Source organism: Phyllopteryx taeniolatus, chromosome 18 (genome assembly GCF_024500385.1).
Source record: "Phyllopteryx taeniolatus isolate TA_2022b chromosome 18, UOR_Ptae_1.2, whole genome shotgun sequence".
NCBI classification, from domain to species: domain Eukaryota; kingdom Metazoa; phylum Chordata; class Actinopteri; order Syngnathiformes; family Syngnathidae; genus Phyllopteryx; species Phyllopteryx taeniolatus.
Genome location: NC_084519.1, coordinates 6936231 through 6960457, shown reverse-complemented (window position 1 = coordinate 6960457; position 24227 = coordinate 6936231). Strand labels below are relative to the sequence as shown.

The 24227-nt window shown below is 40.7% G+C and overlaps 1 protein-coding gene across 6 annotated transcripts; it reads left to right on the top strand.

Moving 5' to 3' along the window:
* The first annotated feature begins 13 nt into the window (after positions 1-13).
* Positions 14-23887, top strand: esr2a (estrogen receptor 2a). 6 transcript variants are annotated; one of them, XM_061754620.1, is made up of 11 exons: positions 14-199; positions 7466-7653; positions 7792-7958; positions 8047-8250; positions 10876-11036; positions 11214-11330; positions 11612-11914; positions 13302-13440; positions 14956-15089; positions 20377-20560; positions 21175-23887. In XM_061754620.1, exons 3-11 carry the CDS (start codon positions 7807-7809, stop codon positions 21386-21388), a joined length of 1608 nt encoding a protein of 535 aa, XP_061610604.1. In that variant the 5' UTR covers positions 14-199; positions 7466-7653; positions 7792-7806; the 3' UTR covers positions 21389-23887. The 6 variants fall into 6 exon arrangements, with proteins under 6 accessions (XP_061610604.1, XP_061610601.1, XP_061610605.1 ...); XM_061754617.1 differs by having other exon boundaries at positions 7792-8250; XM_061754621.1 differs by having other exon boundaries at positions 7466-7958; positions 8047-8173.
* Positions 23888-24227: the final 340 nt, after the last annotated feature.

Here is a 24227-nt window from a genome sequence, read left to right as displayed (position 1 = left end):
GCGCACTTGACCAGGTTCCAGTTGGTCCCCCTGGTCCGGAGCCGGATTCGGCAGTTGCGCGTTTTGAACGCAACATTTGGGCGAACTCCGTCCAGTGGTGACTTCATCCCACACTTGAGTGTGTCGAGACATCGCGGAGTGATTTGTCGTGGCCGCGCAGAGCTGTGACAACTTTGTGCGGCCACATCTGGCAGCGGAGGTGAGCGTTGTTGTTTTGTTATTTTAATAAACAGCATTGTTCGCTTCAAGTTGGGATCTACAGCCGCTGGATGTCAAATCATTTTCTGCTCAAGCAACAAGTGGAAGACCCGCGGCTCTGTGTGTGCGTGCTTAATCCGATTACACTTGAACGCCACTGAATTCACTGGTCGGTTAAACAGGTGACAGAATATTCCTGCAAGAGATCACGAGTACTGTGAGCAGAATCTGAGTGTGAGGACAATTGAGGAGGAGTGTGCACGGGGCCACCGCTATGAATTGAAACAAGCCTTATGAGAACATTTCAACAAGCTCTTATCACTGTGTAAACAACAGTCTGCTATCACTCAAGCGCCCGGAGGAGATAATTATTCTCCCCCCCCCCAGCTCGGAACTGTATGCTGCTTCATTGGTCCTTTGTCTTTTGGCTTTGGCAAAATGTATTGATCAGTGAATGTTATGCGAGAGTGAACTCGCTGCTCCCTCCTGATTGATTGCAAGGTTCATTTGATTCCGATTTGGCTCTCACACTCACGCACTGCGCAATGTGATGCCTTGCAAATGCAAATGTTTGATCATAAATTCTAACAAGTTTAGCAAGATTACAATTATTTGCGAAGCACCTTCTAAACTTTGAGTGCGCTGCAGTTTTATAAATGATTATCAACCTTTCTAGCATTACTAGTGTACCTGAGTACAACAAATCATTAATGTCATGAATTTATTTTGAGAGCAACCATCTCTAATAATCAGAGCTCAAACTAATATTACGTCGATCGCTGGTAATAAAGAAGCATCTTTGCCATTGCCATGGCTCCCAGATTAACTGCTTCTATGTTATTGGTGGACCAGCCGGGACACATCTTGTGAACATTAATGTGCAGAGATACAGTAGGCCCACTTTATAAAAACAAGTTTTTTTGTTTGGTTAGTACACACAGTGTATTCATTATCTTAGCTTTGTAACTTTCAAATGGGTTTTTGTTGTTCATAAATGCATATTTACTGCTGCGGATTTAACACAACAGATTTAAAGTGCATTTTTCTCAAGAACTGAATTGGAGGCGGACCATCGTGATAGAATGTACAGTAAAATGAAAATGTTGAAATCCCACATCTCCCTTTTTTTTTTTACTTTTGAAAACATTTCAAAAACATCAAACAATTTGGATTTAAAAAAAATGAAATTTGCCCCCCTTTTTAGTAGCCTTTTGGGTGAATCAAAGTCATGCTCTACTTTACTTTCTGCGTCGGTTATCAACAGGGCAGTTATTTTCTTCATTAAAATTCCCACTATTGACTCCCACTGGCTGCCACGGCCCACCACACACTCCTTAACTGAGGAAGGTTGCAGCTTCTTGGTGCGCAGCCGTTTCATATCCGTGATATTAAGGAGGCGGCGGGGAGGTTTTATTTGGGAGGAATGGATGGATGGGAAACGGCGTCGGCCTTGAGCTTTTGTGTTCAAAGCATGGACTTGTCTTTAATGGCTGGGAAAGAGTTGTGTCATTTATAGTTTGGCTTTATTTGGCTCTGACCTTTTGTGCGCGTGGTGGGAGTGTGTGCGTATGTAAAATATTTGCAAATGTAACTAATGTATCATAACAAGTGTTCAAGCTTGATTAATTATATATTAATGAAAACAAAACTTTTGTATGAACCTCATTTTGATACGAGTGCGTAGTTAGCGCTTTGCATGGTTAACAATAGAGGACTGAACTTGCCATTTTAGCCACTTTAGCTTTTCAATATTTCCCATTCCCCGTGTATTAACTACTGTAGTACCACAGAGCAATGCATTAGATGTACATCAAATGTCATGCTGCTCAACTCTGCACAATTTTTTATGATTTTCACATTGTTTATTGGAAGCGGGATGATTAGTGGGGAGTGCCTGTACCCCCCTCCCTCACACACACACACACACACACACACACACGATACATGTATTACAAGAGGGGAGGCAGCTTTAAAGTCAAGGTCAACGCTTCCAAATCCTCTGCATCTGCGTTTACCCCCAAATGGCAATTTCAGAGGCACACTCTCGCCATGTTTTTTTTTTGGGGGGGGGGAGTTGTTGTTCCCCTAGTGTGACTCATCTGATTTAGTAGTCACTTGGTTGGATACAGTCGCAAGTTTATTGGAAGCTTAACGGATGAAGACAGTGTCGTTTTTGTATTGTATTGTTTGTGCATAGTATACTGTAGTCAATCAAAGTGAAAAGCCTTGGTCTTGAATTACTTGAATTGCTTCAGAGATGGAGTCCCTGTTGAAGTATACCCGCACCGGTTCAACTAGTGAGCTATCAGTCGGCGTCATTAAACTTCAAACCTCGCGTAGATCTCTAAAAGTCTTTAACTTGCTGGTGTTTCTTGACTTTAGATGTCTGGCTAACGCTACCAGTCAATCACTGTCATGTCAAATGATCATTTGAAGGGTGCATTTGAATGATCAAGTGAAAAAGCTTTTTCTTTGCACTTTTGAAACATTTCACGTATCGACGATATAGTCAAAACAACAGTCAATTTGTCAAGAAAGACTTTGCCTATGCGCACCAGCTGCTCACGTCTCCCCCAAAATCATCTTGTGAACACCATTTATCAGTGGGGCTATCATTTCAGAATTTGACGTTAGTCAGTAATACGACCCTTCTGGTCACAGTGGTAGTGAAGTTAAAAACAAAAACAAACAAAAAACAAAAGTACTTTACTGGAGAAGTGTTATAATATCACAAACTGTACAATAGCGGGCGGCACGGTGGCGACTGGTTAGAGCGTCAGCCTCACAGTTCTGAGGACCAGCGTTCAATCCCCGGCCCCGCCTGTGTGGAGTTTGCATGTTCTCCCCGTGCCTGCGTGGGTTTTCTCCGGGTACTCCGGTTTCCTCCCACATCCCAAAAACATGCATGAATTGGAGACTCTAAATTGCCCGTAGGTGTGAATGTGAGTGCAAATGGTTGTTTGTTTGTATGTGCCCTGCGATTGGCTGGCAACCAGCTCAGGGTGTACCCCGCCTCCTGCCCGATGACAGCTGGGATAGGCTCCAGCACGCCCGCGATCCTGGTGAGGAGAAGCGGCTCAGAAAATGGATGGATGGATGGATATACAATAGCGTTCCATAGTTGGTGTATTGGCTGTGATTTGTGCATGCTGACATGCAGGCCCATGTTCGCCGTTTCCACATACAAATGTCAGACTACAGCGTAAACTATACATAAATAACCAATGTTGTTTTCAAATGTTTCCATTTTCAGACTCCAAAATTACATTGAGATGTGAAGAAATGCCACATTTTATATTTGTTTTATTTTAGAAAAAAATGTCTCATGTTAACCAGTGAATCACAACTGATGGATCGCAAATAGAAAGTCAAAAATAGATTTAAAAATAATTAATATGCATCCAATGTTGGACAGTTTTTCTCCCCAAATTATATTTGGTAAACCATATGCCCAAAACGTACGGCTGTCTAAGCATTACTATTTTATTGACTTTGTGGTTACCCAATGTGCTGCTAAAGATGGACAAGAAGTTGTACGGCAACTCCACTAGGACAAACATTATTGTCTCAACCTCAAACTGCCTTCTCTACTCGCGTTGCAGAGGAAAACTTAGAGACACAAATTTAGAAGACAAAAGGCAAAGTAATAATAATAATAATAATAATGCTGGGGGAATACATCTTGGAAAGTGTTGAGTCCCCTTTCAAACACTGGTCAACTCATTGTGAGACCATTTGAGAAACATCCCCAAAAAGTTGTTCTAACTGTATTTTTGAATATAATATATGCTAAGGGGGTAGGATCTCAGAGACAGTCATTCACAATCTACTAGTTTGTACCATTGTCCTTCTTTTTTTGGAGGCATTTGGAGGGATTTTGTGCTCACTGTCGTTTCGAGCGAATGATTCAATAGGAAATGGAAAATCAATGGTTATAAGGTTACATGCAGTAGTGTGGACTGTCAGGCCTGTGGAGGACTCTGCTGTGTGACTGCGTGTAACCTTAGTTGGCTCTCATTTATTGGACTGTATAATGATATTACATTGTACTTTTACTTTCACGTGACCCTTATCAGATATCACTGTTGACATGTATATACAGTACACACATCTAAAACCCAGGGAAACAACTTCACACCATTTCAGAAATGGAAGTGACAACACAGATACATTAGACGTAGAATCATGAAAAATAAAAACCTAAATAACTTTAATACAATACAAAATACAATGGAAGCTTGATGGTTGTTTGCGAAACGCTCTCCTTTGCTTTCTCAGTTATTTATTTCATATCTGAAAAGACTGATAATATTCAATAAATATTGATGCAACAGTGAAGTTTAGGATGGTGAAAAATTATTGAGGTTACAGTCAAACAATTGTGTTGCATAAGAAAATAATCCGCACTATTAATGTATTGTGAATACTGCACATTCTATCACACATCAAAATCCAAAATAGAAAATGTTGTGTGACTGTTATGAATAAATATTAGTATGTTATAAAAAAAAAGAAGTGTCTGCAATTTTTTCCAAACTTATCTCGGGCCATATTTTCCCAAGTGCGTTGAGGGTAAAGGCGCACAGTTGTGCACGTTTGTGGCTGGGCGGATTCTCTCATCAAGTGTGTCATTTACGCACCTTGGTGGCAGATACGCGCTGTGGGTGGCGCAACCCTAAAATGTGGGCGTTCCCTTGTATTGCGTGTATTCTCCCATCGACTTAGGCACTTTTCCTCCTATGTGAGTCAGGTGCTTTATTTAGTAAGTCAAGCACGCCTGGGAGGTGAAACATCCTATTGGACTTGAAATTTTTAATACAATTACAATATATGACCCATGTACTAATAATATTGTAAAAGAGTCTTGGAGAAAGCTATCAAATGTATTTAAACTGCCCCTGCCATGAAGTTTTTTTTCTTTTTCTTTTCTTTCTTTTAGTTGGACTGCTGTCTGATGCAATATGCCAACATTGGCATACACTTACCAGACCAATCAACCCCTGACCAGTGCTTATGATAATGATATCAATAATATATAACAGGGATTTCCCAACCAACACGTGCCCGGACAAAAAAAATGAACAAAAATAACAAAACACATTTTTGTTTTATTGAATTAATAAAAGATCATAGCGCTTTAATTGTGATATGTATTGGTGGCAGTTTTTCTGTTGCAGTCTGTACACGTGTGGTGCTCAATCGCTTTGTGTGTGGCGAAGGTGCCACTTGCCAACTGAAATTTTTTCATGATAGTCCACTTCAGTTGCCGTGTTGCATGGTTTGCGACGGGGTTTACACTGCTTGGTACTGCCAGCCCCTATTTCTTAATTGATTGATTTTTTTTCCCCAAACCCTTCAGGATTTGTGCAGGAACATTGCTATCGAAGGTGATGAAGATCAGTTTTGTAGAGAAAGGTCAAAGGTAGAAAAGAACGGGTACATAAGGTCCTTCTCAAGCGCTGTTCTGTCCAAACCTTGGGGATTTTTGTTCAAAATTTAAACAAAAACAACAATTTGAAAACCTGAGTGAGGTCAAATGTTTTTCCCATTGTTCTCTTTAGTTATTGCAACTTTGAATGAGTGTTCCTTACTACTAATCTGTGATCGCCTCACACGGTCATTGTGATCTGGGAACGTTCTCTAGTTTAATTCCATCGTCAATGTATAATAGATATGAACATTTCACCAAATTATGATCCCAACTAAGTGTGAAGTTCGAACAGATAGATCACTCCCTGGTACATGGTTAATTTTCACTCGTGTAGAAATAAGCTGACAATAAATGAACGCAATGCCAAAAAGGAGCAAAGAAGGTTCTCCAACTGGGATTGAAGACGAGACCGCTGCCACCCAGGAATGATTAACTCTGCTAGGTGTACTGTATCAGATGTTGTAAAAGCAAACTTTACTTTCCTGGGATCTGGTGTGTGTGTGTGTGTGTGTGTGTTGCGTATTGATCTAACAGGTGCCTGTTTAAAGTACATTATTAATCATATTGCCTGATCCCACTAACTTGTACATGCTGCTAGTAAAATATCCAAAATAGAGCAGGCAAATTGAAGCTTTGCAGTGACGTAATGCCACGCAGGGTGGCTTCACTGATGTTTGACCTTTAACAACAGTAACTTTGCCAAGCTTGCCTGTAGTTAAGAAATTGATTTGTCTGATTAGAATACACATAGAAGAGTTCTATTGAAAAAGGGTTTTAAATATAAAAGTCTGACAAGTGAATTTTACAAATCGGAATGGGTCACATGCTGCCTCTTTTTGTTTTTGTCTGACATTGTAATGGAAGAAACTAGGGCAGCACGGCAAACTAGGAGTTAGCATCTCTGCCTCAGAGTTCTGAGGTTTGGGGTTTGAATCTTGGCTCTGTGTGGGTTTTCTTTGGGTATTCTGACTTCCTCCCCCATTCCAAAAACATACATGATAGCCTCATTGATGACTCTAAATTGAGGTCACTGATTGTGTAGTGGACGGATGGAAGACTTTAAAGTCGCCCGCCTAAAGACTCCTGCCCACAGTCAGCTGGGATAGGCTCCAGCTCACCCGTGACTCTAATGACGACAGGTGCTATAGAAAATTAATGGATGGGAGAAAATACTAAAAAGCTTTTCTTTTGAAGACTGTATTCTCTCTGCACAAAGTACAGCAGAAGAAGTTTTGGGCGTTGGGTTGTATGTACAGTCTGTTTGGAAAAACAACTGATTTCCATAAAATGTTGTAAAGGAGGCTAAGGAGGATCCCATTAAATTTGGTCTGGAGAGCATATCCTTTTTCAATGAGAAAGGTCAATGTGTTGGGTGTATTTAATGGACATTGGAATGGTGGTTTATTGTATCATGCACTGTAAAGAAACAAAGTGGTTACACCAAGGAATCAATTTTCTTACTTTCCAGTTTCCACTCACATAGAGCTAATTGTAGGATTTAAAAGGAGAAAGTCAATGTATAAAAGAAAAGTTGGAGTGGAGTTAAACAAATAAGGTGCAGTTTTGTATGTACGCTTGCAGTGGTAAGACATTGAGAAATGTGCAGTTTATATTTGACAGCATGTGTAAATATTGTTTACAATAAAGCAATGAGAAAATTGTGCATATATTGTTTTTAGTCCATGAGGGTGCTTAGAGAACAATGATTCACATGGTTAAAATGTGTTAGGTTGTCTCTTGGGACATATCTAAAAGGTCAACATTGGTGTGACATCATCATGTTCTGCCACAACACTGTCATGGCTTTTTTAACAAGCCCAATTGTTTGCTTTGCAGGGATCTCCTGTCTGCCTCAGTTGACCCCTAATGCTCATGGCTGGCCGAAGGACTGAACATTGTCCTGTCCTTGGTTTAGACCGGCTCAATCTTCTCTTAATTTTGGGATATTTTGGAATATCAACCCAAGCTTCTCTACCTCTCCATTGATGGAGATACAGAATGCATCCTAACACTGGAAATTCACAGTGAGTGTAGTTAAGCCAAACCAAGTCACAGGACAATCCGAGCTCAGTTGTAATATACTGGAAGCTGTCAGTAGATTCATTGGTAACCAATTAAGGGTATTTGCACTTGTGGAGTGAAGAATCGGTATTATATCTCAGACGGTGTTATCCTACATGGATAATGTAGGAATTCCAGCCATAGAGAGACATCCTTGTAGCTGTGATGGCCACAGACCAGGGTCAGCCCCTCCTTCAGCTCCAGGAGGTAGACTCCAGTCGAGTGGGCTGTCGTGTCCTCTCCCCCACCCTCAACGCTTCCTCCCCGGGTCTGTCCATCGATACCAGCCAGCCCATCTGTATCCCCTCCCCTTACACCGACCTCAGCCATGACTTTACCACCATCCCTTTCTACAGTCCAACCATTTTCTACGCCGGGCCAGGACTTTCAGACTGCTCGCCTGTGCACCAGTCCCTTAGACCTTCCTTATTCTGGCCCAACCACGGCCACATGGGCCCGCCCGGACCACTGCACCCATCCCAGGTACGCCCACAGCAGAGCCAGCCAGTCCAGAGTCCATGGGTGGAGCTGTCACCTGGGGACAGTGAGTTGACTGCCGGGTAGGACACTACATCACTTGTTGTCTGCCGTTGTTTATATAAGAAAAATCTCACAACGTATATATATATATATATATATATATATATATATATATATATATATATATATCCTGCCTTCTACTCAACTTTTTTGAGCACATTAAAAAAACAGCCAAAGTTGAAGCAAAGTGCCGTACATAAAAATATAACAATAGAATATTGATTACAAAGAATAAAACAGTAACACAGTTAAAACAATAAAACACTAAAACAAGAGCAGTTTCATGCTGAGTTGAAAGCCAAACAATAAAAATGGGTTTTAAGACAGGTCTTAAAAATGGATCGTGAGGGGGCTTTCTGATATGCACAGGGAGGTCATTCCAAAGTGTGGGATCAGCAACAGAAAAAAGCTCTATCCCCTCTGAGTTTCCTCTTAGACCTTGGTACCTCCAGAGGCCACTGGTCAGCTGACCCGAGGCAACGGGCAGGAGCGTAGGGATTGAGCAGCTCACAGAGGTAAGGCGGGGTGATACCATGTAGAGATTTAAAAACAAATAAAAAATTCTTAACACGAACTGTAAGTGCATAGGCAGCCAGTGGAGGGAGGCCAGAATAGGAGCAATGTGAGAGTTCCAGTTCAGAGGCAGCAGAATTTTGAAGTAACTGAAGATGTTTGAGGGAGGACTGGCTGACTCCAAAGTGAAGTGCATTACATTAGTCCAGGTGAGATGTGATGAAGGTATGGATTACTGTTTCAAAATGCTGTTGTGCAAGAAAGGGCTTAACCTTTGCCAACTGCCTAGGGTTAAAATAAAGAAATAAATAAAGCTGGGGTTAACACAACCAATTTGGAGATGGCATTCCTTACTCATTTAAAATCACTGTGCAACTTAAAATCTATGTTTGAGACTGTTGGCTTTGCATAGTGTGGCAAGGGGCCCTACAATTGAACCCTGTGGAACCCCAGAAAACAGAGCGTGACTCAGAACTACCAAGGCACAAATAGGATCTAATACAAGCCAGAGCACTACCATTAATGCCTGCAAAGTGCTGCAACCGAACCATGAAGACATTTTGGTCCACAGCATCAAGTTATGTCCAGCAGGACAAGACACACACAGTCCTCAGAGTCCTTTACCAGGAGGACTTAATAAAGATGACTCTGTGCTATGCAGCATTTTAAAACCCAGATTAGAAGAAATCATGGTTAAGGTTGTCCAGGATTTTTGGAATGAATGGGTCTAAAATTGGCTAGCACACTACGATCTTGGCAAGGTGTCTTCAGGAGTGGTTGCACAACAGCATGTTTAACACCAGAAGCCAGACTGCTGTTAATAATGGCCAGAACCGACTGCCCTATATCCAGGTAAAAAGTCTTCAAAAACATGAGGAGTGACAGATTCATAAGGGGAACCTGATGGCTTAATCTGGCCAACCACATCGTCTAAAAATATTAAAATGGGTCAGTTGGGTCAAATGTAGTGTTTGAAATGACATCTCTAGCAGTAGCAACCTTACCAATGAAAAAGTACAGGAATCTATTGCATCTTTCAGAGGTTGACTGTGCAAACAGGCTAAGGGGGACTAAGAACAGTCAATGGTTTAAAATAACACACATAAATTGTGACAATTAGACTGGATAAGGTTTGACAGGTGTTCTCTTTTACCCTCTTTAAAAGTGGATTGGTAGTTGCATTAACAGTCTTTTAGAATTTGGTAGGAAACCTGCAGCTCCACCAGCATTCGGCTTTGCAGCACTCCTGTCTAGCTGTGCGAGTTCTCTCACTGAACCAGGACTCAGGTTTTAGTTTGGACTACAGTTTTTAATTGATCTAAAGAGTCCAGTATAGTTCAGCAAGAGGAATTAAATGAGGAGCTTCTAGTGGAATTGTGCCTTTCACTGTATGTTACTGGCATAGATACAGTAGATGAACAGATGCATTTGTTTTAAATAAATAAGATTTCACAACAATGAAGTGAAATGAGATCATTTTCTGTGGCACACCTGATGATCTCTCACAGCACACTTACCTATATGCCTGACGTCATAGTTCGAATCAGTACCAGTTCCCTGTCTACAAGTCATAATTCTCACCCAATCATTAAGATTATTTCATTTCCGAGTAGGATCCCTATTGATGTTGAACTAAAAATCATTGTTCATTATCACTACTTCCGGTTATGTTTTTCAACCTTTTGATGGGGTTATAAGTCAACAGATTTCTCTTCATCTCGCTACTTCTCACAATTTCTTACCAATCTTTAAGTGAATTGCACCATGTCAAAACAAGCACCCATGAATACATGTTCATGATCAGCTCTTTATTGGTCACAGTTTCATCCGGTGCGCTTCAAGTTTATTGCACCATATCAGACCATGAAGAATATTGATTTTAAACAGTGATCTGATCTAAGATGCTGGGGTCCAAATTCAAATCGCATCTGAGCAAGGACCTTATTGATTTTCAATGTTGTTCCATCCAAGATGCTCCACAGCGCCAGTGAGCTACAGTATGGTCAAAACTCAAATCAGTACATGTTTTTTTTGTCAGCACATTACTAGTTTCCAACTTCAACCAAATGATCAAACACATGCATGTCTAGTGTAGCCCGGTATAAACCTTTATTGACACACGTGTTTGTTAGCAAGCATAGGCGTTCCCAGGAAAGCGAGGAAGTTGTGGTGTCATCGGGTGGGAAAGCAGACCTCCACTTCTGTGCTGTTTGCCAGGACTACGCCTCTGGCTACCATTATGGTGTCTGGTCTTGTGAAGGGTGTAAGGCTTTCTTCAAGAGGAGCATTCAAGGTGAGGCAAACAAACATTTGTCAGTAAATGTCACCTAAGGAGTTTTGTGAATTTGCCCTGGGATTTTAATCTTTCGCAGTGCAAATATATGCAGATTCTGATTGGATTGTGTTGGTTTGACTTTGCCCTTGCTTATCTTTATCCTGACTTTCATCTGTCCTGTCATCTTTAATTCAGGCCACAATGACTACATCTGCCCAGCAACCAATCAGTGCACCATAGACAAGAACCGCCGTAAGAGTTGTCAGGCGTGCCGCCTTCGCAAGTGCTATGAAGCTGGCATGACCAAATGTGGTGAGCCATGTTTTATAGTTCCAAGATTTCAAACGGCACACAATAAACTAGAAAACGTCAAACCGCAATATAGCGGGGGTTCACTATGGTGTAATTATGAGTTTGCTACTGCTTTAGCATAGCTTAGTGATTGACAATGGCGCGTTCCGACTTATGTACAGATTTAAATTATGTCCCTTCCTTAGTAACGTAACTCCGTCTAAAATCGTGGACTCACTCCCTGTATTGTGCAATGTCGTGTTTTTTTCATTTATTTTTTCATTTTTTGTTCGCTGATGCAGGCATGCGTAAGGAGCGTGGAAGCTACAGGAACCAGCAGAGGAGGCGAGTGAGCGGTTTGTCCTCACATAGCAAGGCTCACGGAGCGAAGGCGTTAACTGAACCGGTGGCGTTTGCCGAGCTCCACCCGCCTGTGCTGACCCCGGAGCAGCTGATAAAGCGAATAATGGAGGCGGAGCCGCCTGAGATCTACCTGATGAAGGATATGAGGAGACCCTTCACCGAAGCGAACGTCATGATGTCTCTGACCAACCTCGCTGATAAAGAGCTAGTTCACATGATCAGCTGGGCTAAAAAGATCCCAGGTGGGTGTGTTTGGATCTGTCAGTAAATAAAAAAGTACAGTGGAACCTTGATTAAACGGACCCCGATATAACGGGTATCAGATGAACGGACCGTTGGGGCTGAACAATATGTCTAAAAATTGTTTCCATTTGTCACTTAAACTGCCGTTGACAAAGTCTGTTAGTTCCAGAATTGGGCGCTTTTGTTTACTGGTGCTGTGGCACAATGCAGGCAGAGAATGGGACTGATGTATTTACAGATCACAGATATACGATATGACTAGATCCAATTCCAAAAGACGTGCCTCACGTGCCTACGTAGTGGCCATGGGCCATTGACGTGGCGGCCATATCATGATGGTTATATCTATTGTTTCTTGTGCCGTAGAGTGCAGCGGTGAGAGAGAGCAGTGTGGTGGCGTGTTAACGCTGACGAATACAAAACACAAGTCTTTGGAGTCTGGAACATTCTATTTTCGTTACAGTAAAATATTTTTTGTCAAGCCGTTAGCCTTTGGCAACAGATTTTAAACTAGGAAGCACACTAATTCCTCGCGACTCATGAAAGTGACTCGCCAATGATAAGTACTTTACATATACAATGTCAAACTGACCAAGAACACCATCGTGGTAAGTTTAGATAAAATATAAAACATTAAAAAATTTCCAAGCTTTTTAAAATATTTATTAACAATAACTTTATTGTCCTTGGCGTTTTAGGCCACGAAAAAAACTACAAAACAATAATTTTGTACGGTACAGTAATATGGGTGCTCAAAAAAAAGTGCTTCAATGTAACGGACAATCGGCAATATGGGACGACCCCTCGCCTCTATTTGTCCGTTCTGTCGCGGTTCCACTGTATTTTAAATGGTCGAGTTCAAGCACCCACATCAGTCTCTTATACCAGTGGTCCCTAACCACCAGGCCGTGGACCACCATTTGGTACCAGGCCGCGCAGAAAGCTTGAAAAAAAACAAAAAAAGCGTGGGAGACAGGGCACCCCGCACCCCTCCACGTCGATGATTAACTTTCGATTGGCGCACTCATACAGTATGTCATATACTGTTATACTGTTATTGTTCTGTTGTTTTTTTTTTGCTCTATTCTTGCTTTTCTCTATATATGTTATAAACCGTGTCTGTCCAACTGCATTTCCAATAAATGTCCGGCACAATACAAATAACCACAGAGGAAGTACTGAATGTCAAACTCTCCTGTTGGACACCAAAACTGTTCTGGAATACAATGGCAGACAGATCCACCATACTGCATGACCAAGCAGGCAAACAGGACAGGTTAAAAAAATTAAAAAGAAAAAGAAAAAGAAAAAAAAAGTTGCCTGCATAAGATGTTTGACATTGTCAGTGCTCAGCATTACACACATGCTACACTGTGACCTCTTCAGGTTTTGTGGAGCTCAGTCTTCTGGACCAGGTGCACCTGTTGGAGTGCTGCTGGCTGGAGGTGCTAATGATAGGACTGATGTGGAGGTCGGTCAACCACCCAGGGAAACTCATCTTCTCACCTGACCTCAGTCTGAGCAGGTATTTTTTTTCTTATCATGATTTGAACACATCATGTTATACATTGTCATTTCTCAAGGGATTCATTAAAAGAACAAAATAGTTGGTTCAGGTTCCAACCTTCATCAATGAAAGGTTTTTGGATAGGATACCAATAATGTTGAAGATATAGTATGTCTTGACACATTGCTCTGATGCTGTCCCCTGTTCACTAGGGGTTGTTGTTTATCTGGGGACTGATATGAGATGCTGTGATTGTGATTCAACTCATTCCAGAAGCAATAACATCCTTTTTGGCATCACAGATTTTGACGTCATTTTGTAGCTCGAAAGATAGTTTACTGTGCAACCTCCACAGTCTCAAGATGTCTTAAGAGTTGAAATCTAGATTAGAAAAATAGCAATTCTGTTAGAAATGGAGCAAGTCAAGTGGCAAAGAAAGTATGGGATGCAGGCTGATGACGCTGGTTAACACGGATTATAGATTAGAGATGATATAAATAAGGTAAGATTGCTGTTTACAGGTAAAAACAGGAAAGTTCCTATTTGAAAACACCATATAGAGATATTTTCGCCCATTATAGAGCATGGGTTTAATTTTCCTCTGCAGATGTTTGTACATTTTAGGTCAAAATGAATCAAGACAATCAAGCGTGATTCCTAATTCCTTGCAGTAAGCAGCATAACGTGTACTGTCATGATTTTTTCAGCATATTACTACATCATCTCCTGTCTCTGGATTTCACACTTCCACAGGAGCACATGACACCAGCATAATGCCTCTAGGCTGGATTTCCACTCAGAAATCCAAATTCCATTTAATGCCTATATCTATTTTTTGCCATTTACAATTTAAGTAGCACATACCCAATATGGCTTTGTTCACACAAACAATCCTTATGCACAGATGCCCAAATCGCACTCAGTACAGTGTTCTCTCGCTATATGTTGTTTTCACCAACCGTGGCCCTGAAACAGCGCACATTGTTTTGTGGAACGAATCTATTTAGCACGAAAATATAAAGTGTGGTTTGTAGCGATCTTTTTTTCAGCGTTTTTGCAGTATACTTACCGTATTGGCCTCATATGTGGGAAAGTACAGTAGTGAAAATACCAATGTGTTTTTTGGAGTTGGTTCCCACCCAAAAAAGAAAAAACAAAAAGAAAAAAAAGTGGGAAAAAAATGGAAAAAATGGGGAAAAAAAGTAAAAAAAGAAGAAGAAAAAAAAGAAAAAAAGGAAACTTTTTTAAAAATCTGTGAATAGATGAATTGGTGCCGCGAGTATACGGGACTCCACTGTACACGTGTGTGGATTTGTCCTATTACATCTCTTTCTTTTAGTATATACAGTAATTGCTCAGTCATAAAAATCACTAACCAATATTTTGGAGCCTTATTGAAAACAGAGCTAACCATTTAGTTGCAGAATAACATGAATGCACGACTTGCTTTGCATTCACTCAACTATTTTCCTTTCCGTGTTACTTTTGTATCCATATTGAGAGGAAATAATAATGGTTGTGTTTGTGCGGCAGAGAAGAGGGCAGCTGCGTCCAGGGCTTTGTGGAGATCTTTGACATGCTCATAGCCGCCACATCCCGGGTGAGAGAACTCAAGCTGCAGAGGGAGGAGTATGTCTGCCTCAAGGCCATGATCCTCCTTAACTCCAGTGAGTCGACACACAGACAGACAAACACACACACACACACACACACACACATGCACACTGCTGCTCCATGTGTGTCCAGCCATGCCCTTGGTGAATGTTTTTGTGTGTGATGTTGTCCAGCTCCAACAGAACACACAAGTGTGTATGCTCATGTCTGTGGCAATCAGGCGATACCTGCTATAGGGGGGGAAACGGTTCGAGCATTGCTGCTGAGCTGTCTACCTTTGAGCTGGCCCCACCACGCTCGTGTTTTTGCGCTGTCTTCTCCGGCACAGCTTTCATCATGTCTCATCATTTGTATAATAGCTGTGAGTCAGAAAATAAAATGAATTCGTGTTACCGGAGCTCTGCAGAGCACATGTAGCACTATGCCCCAAAAAACAGGATTTAATAAATATACCTGGGCCAATTTTAATGGCTCTTTGCAGTGGCCCTTTGACAGAGCTCTTGGAAAATCAGCCTAGCAGACAATGTAGGTCTTCTTGGACCAGATACAAAAAAAAAAAAAAAAGAAAAGTTTAGAGATTGCTTTTAAAATGTTCACACTGAGGACAGATAAGCTAGTGAGATAAAAAAGAAACCCTGTTAGAAAGAAGAAAGGCCTGAAGACCATTGCAGGGCCCACCGGGAGCTTCTTGCATTGGGAGTGTTCATGCTTATGGTGGTTGTTGATGGGGTAATAAAGCGATGCCTTGAGATTTGAGTTTAATTCGTTTCGTTACCATGCTCGTATCAAAACACTTGCATCTAAAATCATATTTTCCTATTGAAATGAATGGAAATGCCGGCCTTCCCTCAAATTTTTCATTTTATACAAAAAAATACCACTACTAATAATAATGATGAAAAATAGCACTCCGTATTATTATAATTGATAAAAACATGCAAATATGATCTAATTAAATAGAATTTTAAAAAACACTGCATCAGTTGTTAGCTATTGTGCTGCTCTTTCTGGTGTGCCCACCTTGGCCACCTGGGTGCAGTATAAGACATACATATGGATATACAGTGCTCCCTCGTTTATCGCGGGCGTTAGGTTCCGGACCAAGATTGTAATAAGTGAATTTCGCGATGTAGTTTTTTTTCTTTTACAGATTTTTAATCTGTATGAATCTCCCCAGTCCCACACTTATCAATATTTCCCATACTATTATTAATCTCTACTGTACTCATAAACATTTCTTTTGCCCTTAAACACTTTTTATACTCTTAAACATACATAATATTAACAACATTTAAAATGAAAGTACGAGTGAGGAGAAGCGGTTTGGAAAATGGATGGATGGGTACTCACCATTAATGTTGATGCCGATTGTACCGCAGGCAAGAGCATTCTGTCAGCTGTCTCCCTGATATTATTTTCATCCTTCTTTATGAAGTGGACCGAAGATTCATTTATGCAATAATGGCTACAGATAGGCACAAACCTTGTGGCGGTCTGCCTTCCTTCAACAGGTCGAGAAGTTCCATCTTTACTGCGACATAGCTGCTACTGCTATCATCTTCCTCCGCCGCTAACTGCCAGCCGACAGGTACCTTGTTTGGGCGGCATCGTAGGGCTTGACATAAAGTATTGTAACGTCCTCCAGTGATAGACACCGAGACGTGACTCTATTTATCTCACATTTATTGATAACGTAACGAACCACGGTTACTGTGAAACGTACACCGTCAACAAACGCTCTCTCGGCTTGCCCACAGACACAGAGAAGGGATGCGTTCAGAGACACTCGGAAATAGCAGCGCTTAGCACAACTGAGCTTTTGTACTGTACTATACAGGTATTTTATCTGTTGTAATCTGTGTTTCAATAAATTGTCAATTGTTTTTTTTACATGATTTAGCTAGAATATTCTTAGTTTACCACCACAATTAAAAAAAACATGGAAAGAAACCACGTGATATGGTGTATTATCAGCAATATTAATATGATTTTACCCAATCCGCAATAGGTGAATTGGATATAGGGGGGGGGGACAACGTACTGTTAAATTGAGATGTATAACTCCTCTCTCAGCTCATCAGTATGGCACTAATATTAGTCGTTCTTCGTAGAGGATAAAGAATATATGACTGAGTATTGTTCTATTGTCTGTTGGCATGTGGTGCTGATTATGTTAACTCCGTTGCTTAAAGGGTTATAGCGTCGCAACATAGATGCTATTCAGCATTAACATTAAGCTAGCGGACTGAAAGGCTAAGCTATATGGTTGTTTTAATTATACAAGGTTGAATTCTTTGTTTTATGTTTAGTTTGAGAGTAAACTTCAACTGGAAGTGGCAATAAACAGCTTTTGAAGCCTCTTTTTTGTTTGTTTTTTTGATGATGAATTGTTCACTCTTTGCCAAAGTGTTGCTTATTATGAAGTGAGCTGAGTTGAGTTCAATGCCGTCATGCAGCCCTCATATCTGAAGTCTGCGCTTGTAAGTCAAGGCAACAAATGGGCCAAACGACAGCTCATATCTTGAAAAAGTCGAGTCACTCGTATCTCAAAGTAACATTGCACTACTACCGCTTCTTATAATAATAATAATAGGGAAGCATGTTGGATGATTGGTTAGCACGTCCGTGAAAACTCTATATCACCCATAGGTGTGAATCTGATTAGTTCTTGGTCTGTGTGCCCTGCGATTGACTGCATGGCGAGTCTAAGTACCCCAGTTTCCGCCCAGAGTCAGCTGGATCGACTCCAGCTCACCTGCATCTTTAATAAGGATAGGCAGTGTCGGAAATGGATCGAAGGATAATAATAATATGCATTAAATGAAAACTTTAAAGGGGACATATTATGCATTTCCCCCCACAATTTAAAAAAGTCCCCAAGTGTCTTGATAACATAGCTGTGACATGCTTTTGTCAAAATACCTAAATAATGTAAATTGTTTAATATAATACATCGACAATTATAACACACTTACATAGCATTTTTACACGTCTTGCTTAAATCAGCCCGTTTTTAGGGGGAGGGCTTGTCTTATGCGAGTGAGTCCTTATTCCGCCCGATACACTATACTGCTGGGTCACCGGCGAGTCCAGCTTTTGTGATCATGGTGACCGTGGGCGGAGCCTGAGGTTTCGCAACTCGAGGCTCGTCAAGCTGCATCTCCGCCATCTCGCTGGCGTGTGTGCCAGCCAGCCTTCACTCATCTCCTATTCCGCGTTGATAACCGGGCTGGCTCTCGTCATCGCGCATCTTGCGAGTGTGCGTCCAGCCGGCCTAACTACTGCTTATCCGAAGCTAACGCTGTTAGCTAACACCAATCTGTGCATCCTACAAAACTCACTGCAGGGCTGCTTAGCTCTTGGCTTTGACATGATAGGAAGGGTGTCGCACCCTTAGGGTATGTGAGTGTTTCTGCATAATAACGCCCTTTGTGCGATAATGTTTCAGACAGTTGCTTGAAAGTGGCCCTGGATCTTTGCCCAGCCTAGCTGATCATGTCAGGGGCGAAGAAACTGGGGGGGGATTAATTTTGTGAATTAGCCCGTTTTGTCACAGTGGGACAGAGGTACAGAACAGCTCGCGCAGAGACAAATCTTCAGAAATAGGCACATAAAAGATTTATGTGGTTGTTTAATTTTACTTGATGGGTTGGGAGGCACACCAGAGACCCAACTATTTGTATACAAACAATAAAAAGTCAATTTTCTATCATTTGAAATCCAGCTCTTGAAGGGCAGACATTTATAGGACTTCTGAATGAAAAGGAGTTTTCAGTGAAGACTTTTTATGGACAACAATATATCAAATGTCACATTTTATTAGAGTCGAGGTTTCAACATCTTATTTTACAGGCCCAGAGAAGTCATTAAACGGGCCATTTTCACTTTGCAGTTACTGTTTAATGTGTTTCAGTGCTGCTAGTTTGCAGTATTTGAAAAAAAAAAAGTACAAGCCCAATTCCAATGAAGTCGGGACGTTGTGTTAAACATAAATAAAAACAATGATTTGCAAATCACGTTCAACCTATATTTAATTGAATACACTCCAAAAGACAAGATATTTAATGTTCAAACTGATAAACTTTATTTATATTTTATTTATCTTTAACACAACGTCCCAACTTCATTGGAATTGGGGTTGTAACTCCAGTTCCCCTCAGGTTGTGAATGATCATAAAGATTATTTGACATGAACACTCTTTGATAAAAAGTGTTAGAAATTTTGCACTGTCTCTTCAACTTGATTTTAATATTTGGAGCAGTGGACAGTGTAAAAAGCTAATCACTGGCTGGAAGACCCTGTGATGTTTTTAGCTGCTGAAAGAACAGAGGGTGTTCCCTCGGGACTTGATGGAGACCAATAACAGATGCTGGACTGGACATGTTCCAAAAAAAAAAAAAAAAATATCTCCATGTGCACATAAAAACAAACTGTGATTTGAACCTGCCGAGAGACAACATTTAACCTTCATTTTTCAGGTTCAAATCAGGTGCAAATATTTTCTATTTCTATTTTCTTTCTATTTTTCTCCAGTCCAAACATAAAAAAGACATTTTTGTCTTTTTAACAATAACACTCGTCATTTCGCATCTAAAACAGCGTTATCAAACTCATTGTAGACACCTTAGGATTTTTATCTTTTCAAAGTCCGGGACCTTTTAAGAGTGAGAATATTATTTATTTGTTAATCATAACATCATCAAGATGACCAATCTGTCTGAGCTAAACGTTATCAGGACACGTTGTTTTTCAGAGCGCTCCCAGTCGTCATTTTCAGCATATTCGCTTTGGATGCTTTTGCCTGGTTTTTTCCCCACCAATAATCATGTTAGATTTGATTGACATTAGGTTAAAGGTCAAATTAGGACACGCTCTTTTTCAGGGCTTCTGTAGCTTACCTTCTCGCTCTTTTGAAGCAATAACATGTGAATGGAAAAAAAAGACAAAAACAAGGTTATGGGTTTCTTTTCAGTCTTCTGTTTGTTACATTTGTCATCTGATCTTTATTTGTTTGGAACAACCTTTTTTGTGCTTTTTTTACACAACCACCACAAGATGGCTGTGGGTGTTGCTGTTAAATTTCCTATCAGTACTTGTTACTTATCAGCGCTTAAGTCATCAAGGTCAAATTGTCCATATCCGTTTTCAGTTCTCTATATTTAACAAGCATTCCTCCCATCTTATCAGTGATGTTGTAGTGGGAGTCTACATAGTCACCTGTTGTGGTCCAACATGAGATGTAGCCAGCAGCTGTGTCATACCTTTAGGAATGATCTTGCAAATGGAGAAAGCATCCATTGAAAAAGATCTTTCCCCTCACATGCAGTTTTTTGTTCCAGACATGTGCCTCGCCTCACCTGAGGGCAGCGATGATCTGCAGAGTCGCTCCAAGCTGCTGAGTCTTCTCGACACAGTGACCGACGCCCTCGTGTGGGCCATCGCCAAAACCGGCCTCACGTTCCGCCAGCAGTACACCCGCCTGGCACACCTACTCATGCTGCTCTCACATATCCGCCATGTCAGGTGAGCGATTAGACACCTGAGATATAGTCACTAAACTATAAACCCACCTAGAATGGATGAAAATGTGCGATATAGACCATCTAAAACTTTTTTTAAATACTTTTAAACCTCCCACACGCTTTATACACTTTTAAACTTATTAAAACACACTTAAATTTGTGATAAAAAAACCCCCCCACCCTTTTAAAAGTATTTCCTAGTGTCTTTTCTAATTCTCTTGCTGTCAAGAAATGGGAGACAATCGTAGAAACATCACTTGTCTGTACTCATACTTGTTATCGTAAAAATGTTCTGATACTACGGCACAGATACCACTTCACCAGCCCGACATAGGACATACGTTCCAGACAGGTATAGGGGGAGCACTATCAGCCGTGTGGAGATTAGACTTCAAGCGAAACACAGATGACAACATTGAAGCCGACTGCAAATTATATTCCGCAAAATGAATCTGCTCGCCTGGTGACGGAATAATCCCTGGTTAAAAAATAGATTAAAAAAACGATGGCTTATTAATCAGCGATATAGCTGTGGTGCAAACAATGAGCCATGGCATAGCAGGAAGACCATGTACATAACAACAATATTTTGTGTCTTACCTCTTCAATGTGCAGCAACAAGGGCATGGACCATCTCCACTGCATGAAAATGAAGAACATGGTGCCTTTGTATGACCTGCTGCTGGAGATGTTGGATGCCCACATCATGCACAGCACCCGGCTGCCCTCTAAGGGTCTGCAACAGGAGGCCTCGGAGCAGAAGGAGGTTCCTGCCAAGCAGGAGGGTTCCAGTAGCACCTCCTCTAACAGCTGCACTACCGACAACTGAGGTGATGCCCAGTAGCCATCCAGTCACCTCTTGGCTTTCGAACGCATTCACTTGTAAGGATTTGTATCACTTTGCCTAAAAAAAAAAAAAAGACTGTGATGAGGTGTTTTTTAATTCAGTCTTTTGAATGTAGACGCTCATGATTTTCTTTGCACAAATGTTTCACATCATCCTAAACATAACTCATGCAGTACTGTATTTCTTGCCTTACCACATCAAGGCCCATAAGTACCACTCGTTCTTACTTGATGGCCACTAGTTCTATTTTGAAAAGATAATCTAATTTCAGTAATGACACGCAGACACACCATGCTAGACAAACATTGTGACAAAAACAACATACTGTTTACTTAAACCAACATTTGTGTCCCAAATTGATCCATGCTGGTGCCATCTTGGAGATTCTTTTATTCTGAGCATGTCGTTAGCCTGGTTATTGAGCTTTCCTGTTGCTGTGCTCTCTTGTGTTCACTGTTGAAGAACACACTAAAAGAACCCCTTTATATTGAAAACGTCAACTGGAGATAGTGCCTTAATCTTGTTATTTAGATAAATGGAATAAAAGGACAATGAATAAACCTAGCATTAGCCTTAACTAATACTTTAGACAAGTTTAGGAAGTAGACGAAAAAGTGCCTTAAACCTGTAGGATTGGCCAGCAGAGGGCGACCTCATTAATTGAAGTAGGAATTTATGGGTACAAATTACTACTCATTCGATTATGTTAGTAGACATTTTCCTGGTTAAAACACCGATCTTATTAATCGTGGAATGATTTTGAATAAACCAAAAAATATAACAAAGTGAGCCATACTGTATTTTTACAGTCAGTCGCAAAGATGCCAAGCAGGAGTCCACCATTCAGTGTCTCCAATCACATGCCCAGTTGTTTATGGGAGCAGAAAGCTCAGCCCTTCGACCACTACTTTCCAGCTTTTATTAGATGACCAAAGGAAAACAAAACCACAAGGAAGTATTTCAAAGTATTTTCCATCAAAACCTTTACCTTGACAATACTTTCCCCAATTTCTTGGTGTTCAATGAAAAAGCACATGGTGCAAAAATAAATTCTATAACCTGTTTTGGATTTAAAAAAAAGGGGGGGGGGGGGGGACACAATTTGGACGTGCATGCTTTTCACTGAGCAGGGAGAAATTGTGTGTCAACATTATTTCAGTGAGATCACCACAGCAGTATTTCCAAACTTTTATTGAGCCAAGGCACAGTTTACATTTGAAAAATCCCATGGCACACCACGAAACAAAAATGGCACAAAAAGTATGAAATAATGACAGACAAATTTAAAGGTGATATACTCGCATGAAGCAATGACATATTCTGTTGTATGAATGGAAACAGGTTTATTGTACCTTCTGCCATCTAATGGAAGAACATTCAATTGTTCTGCCTGTCACTATATGTAGCTGGCATAGATAGATAGATAGATTAAAAAAAAGTCTAATTAATAAATCCATCCATCCATTTTATGAGCCGCTTCTCCTCACTAGGGTCGCGGGCGTGCTGGAGCCTATCCCAGCTATCATCGGGCAGGAGGCGGGGTACACCCTGAACTGGTTGCCAGCCAATCGTAGGGCACATACAAACAAACAACCATTCGCACTCACATTCACACCTACGGGCAATTTAGAGTCTCCAATTCATGCATGTTTTTGGGATGTGGGAGGAAACCGGAGTGCCCGGAGAAAACCCACGCAGGCACAGGGAGAACATGCAAACTCCACACAGGCGTGGCCGGGGATTGAACCCGGGTCCTCAGAACTGTGAGGCTGACGCTCTAACCAGTTATCCACCATGCCGCAATTAATCAATAAATCATCATTTTCAAACATTCATGCGGCACCCCTGCACTCAAGCGCAATTTATATCTCCTACTGGCACCTAACATCTTTCGCTGCAAAATCTTGTTCAATTGTGGCTTTTTGTCAGGTTTGTAACCATTATTGTACTTCGGACAAAGTTGCACTTACCTGTTGGAATTTTAAATTGAGGGGGAAAAAAAAAAACTATTTTTGTATTTTCTTGTGGCTAGCGCTGTTGTACGCATTGTTAAAAATATTGAAATGTTCACAGAATTTTTTTGTGTGAAAAAAAAAACAAAAAAACAAAAAAAAAACAAGCTTGCAAATATGTACCAGTTCGGCCTGTTTGCTTTGTGCTATTTTAACATGAAATATCACTGCTACATATCTGGTGTTCACTTACTTGACCGCCATGTGTAAACATAACATTTGAAGTGAAAAGACTGCTGGGCAACGTGTTAATCGTGAATCATCTCGTAAACACTCTTTTTGTACAGTACACCTGGAAGTACCAAGGAGAGTTGTTCTTTTCACTATGATTGGCTTATTTGTCATAAAATAAGCTAAATGTTACACAGATACTAGTCATGCTTAATCATGTTTATAAATGTAAACGTATGTTTTAAAATGCACATAGTACACTTAGACAATAAATGATTGTGTCATTGGCAAAACATGATTTAAGTTGTAAGCCTCCAATTTTGTTTTGACATATTAACAGAGCGTCTGCTTCTTTATGCAGAAAAATTGTTGTATTGACATCATGTAGAATCATTAGGTACACCCGAGACCAATTCAACACCTTATAGTCTTGCCTATACAAAGACAACAATGTGGCAAGGAGATATTACACTGGACCCACACATACCCACGGTATGGAACCTGTGGATTCACCTATTTGAATATATATTTTTTTATTTCGGCTTCTCCTATTTGCAGATTAGTTGTATTATTTTATTTTATTTAAATTTGTTTAACAAAGCCCTATTTTTCGTGGGAAATTGTTATGGCTGTATCTC

What these genes read in the sequence shown, in the direction of transcription:
- esr2a (XM_061754617.1), top strand. Translation starts at nt 7,856, where the DNA reads ATGGCCACAGACCAGGGTCAGCCCCTCCTTCAGCTCCAGGAGGTAGAC. An exon ending in GACAGTGAGTTGACTGCCGG is followed by an intron (nt 8,251 to 10,875) that starts GTAGGACACTAC and finishes CGTGTTTGTTAG; the next exon opens with CAAGCATAGGCGTTCCCAGG. An exon ending in CCTGACCTCAGTCTGAGCAG is followed by an intron (nt 13,441 to 14,955) that starts GTATTTTTTTTC and finishes TTTGTGCGGCAG; the next exon opens with AGAAGAGGGCAGCTGCGTCC.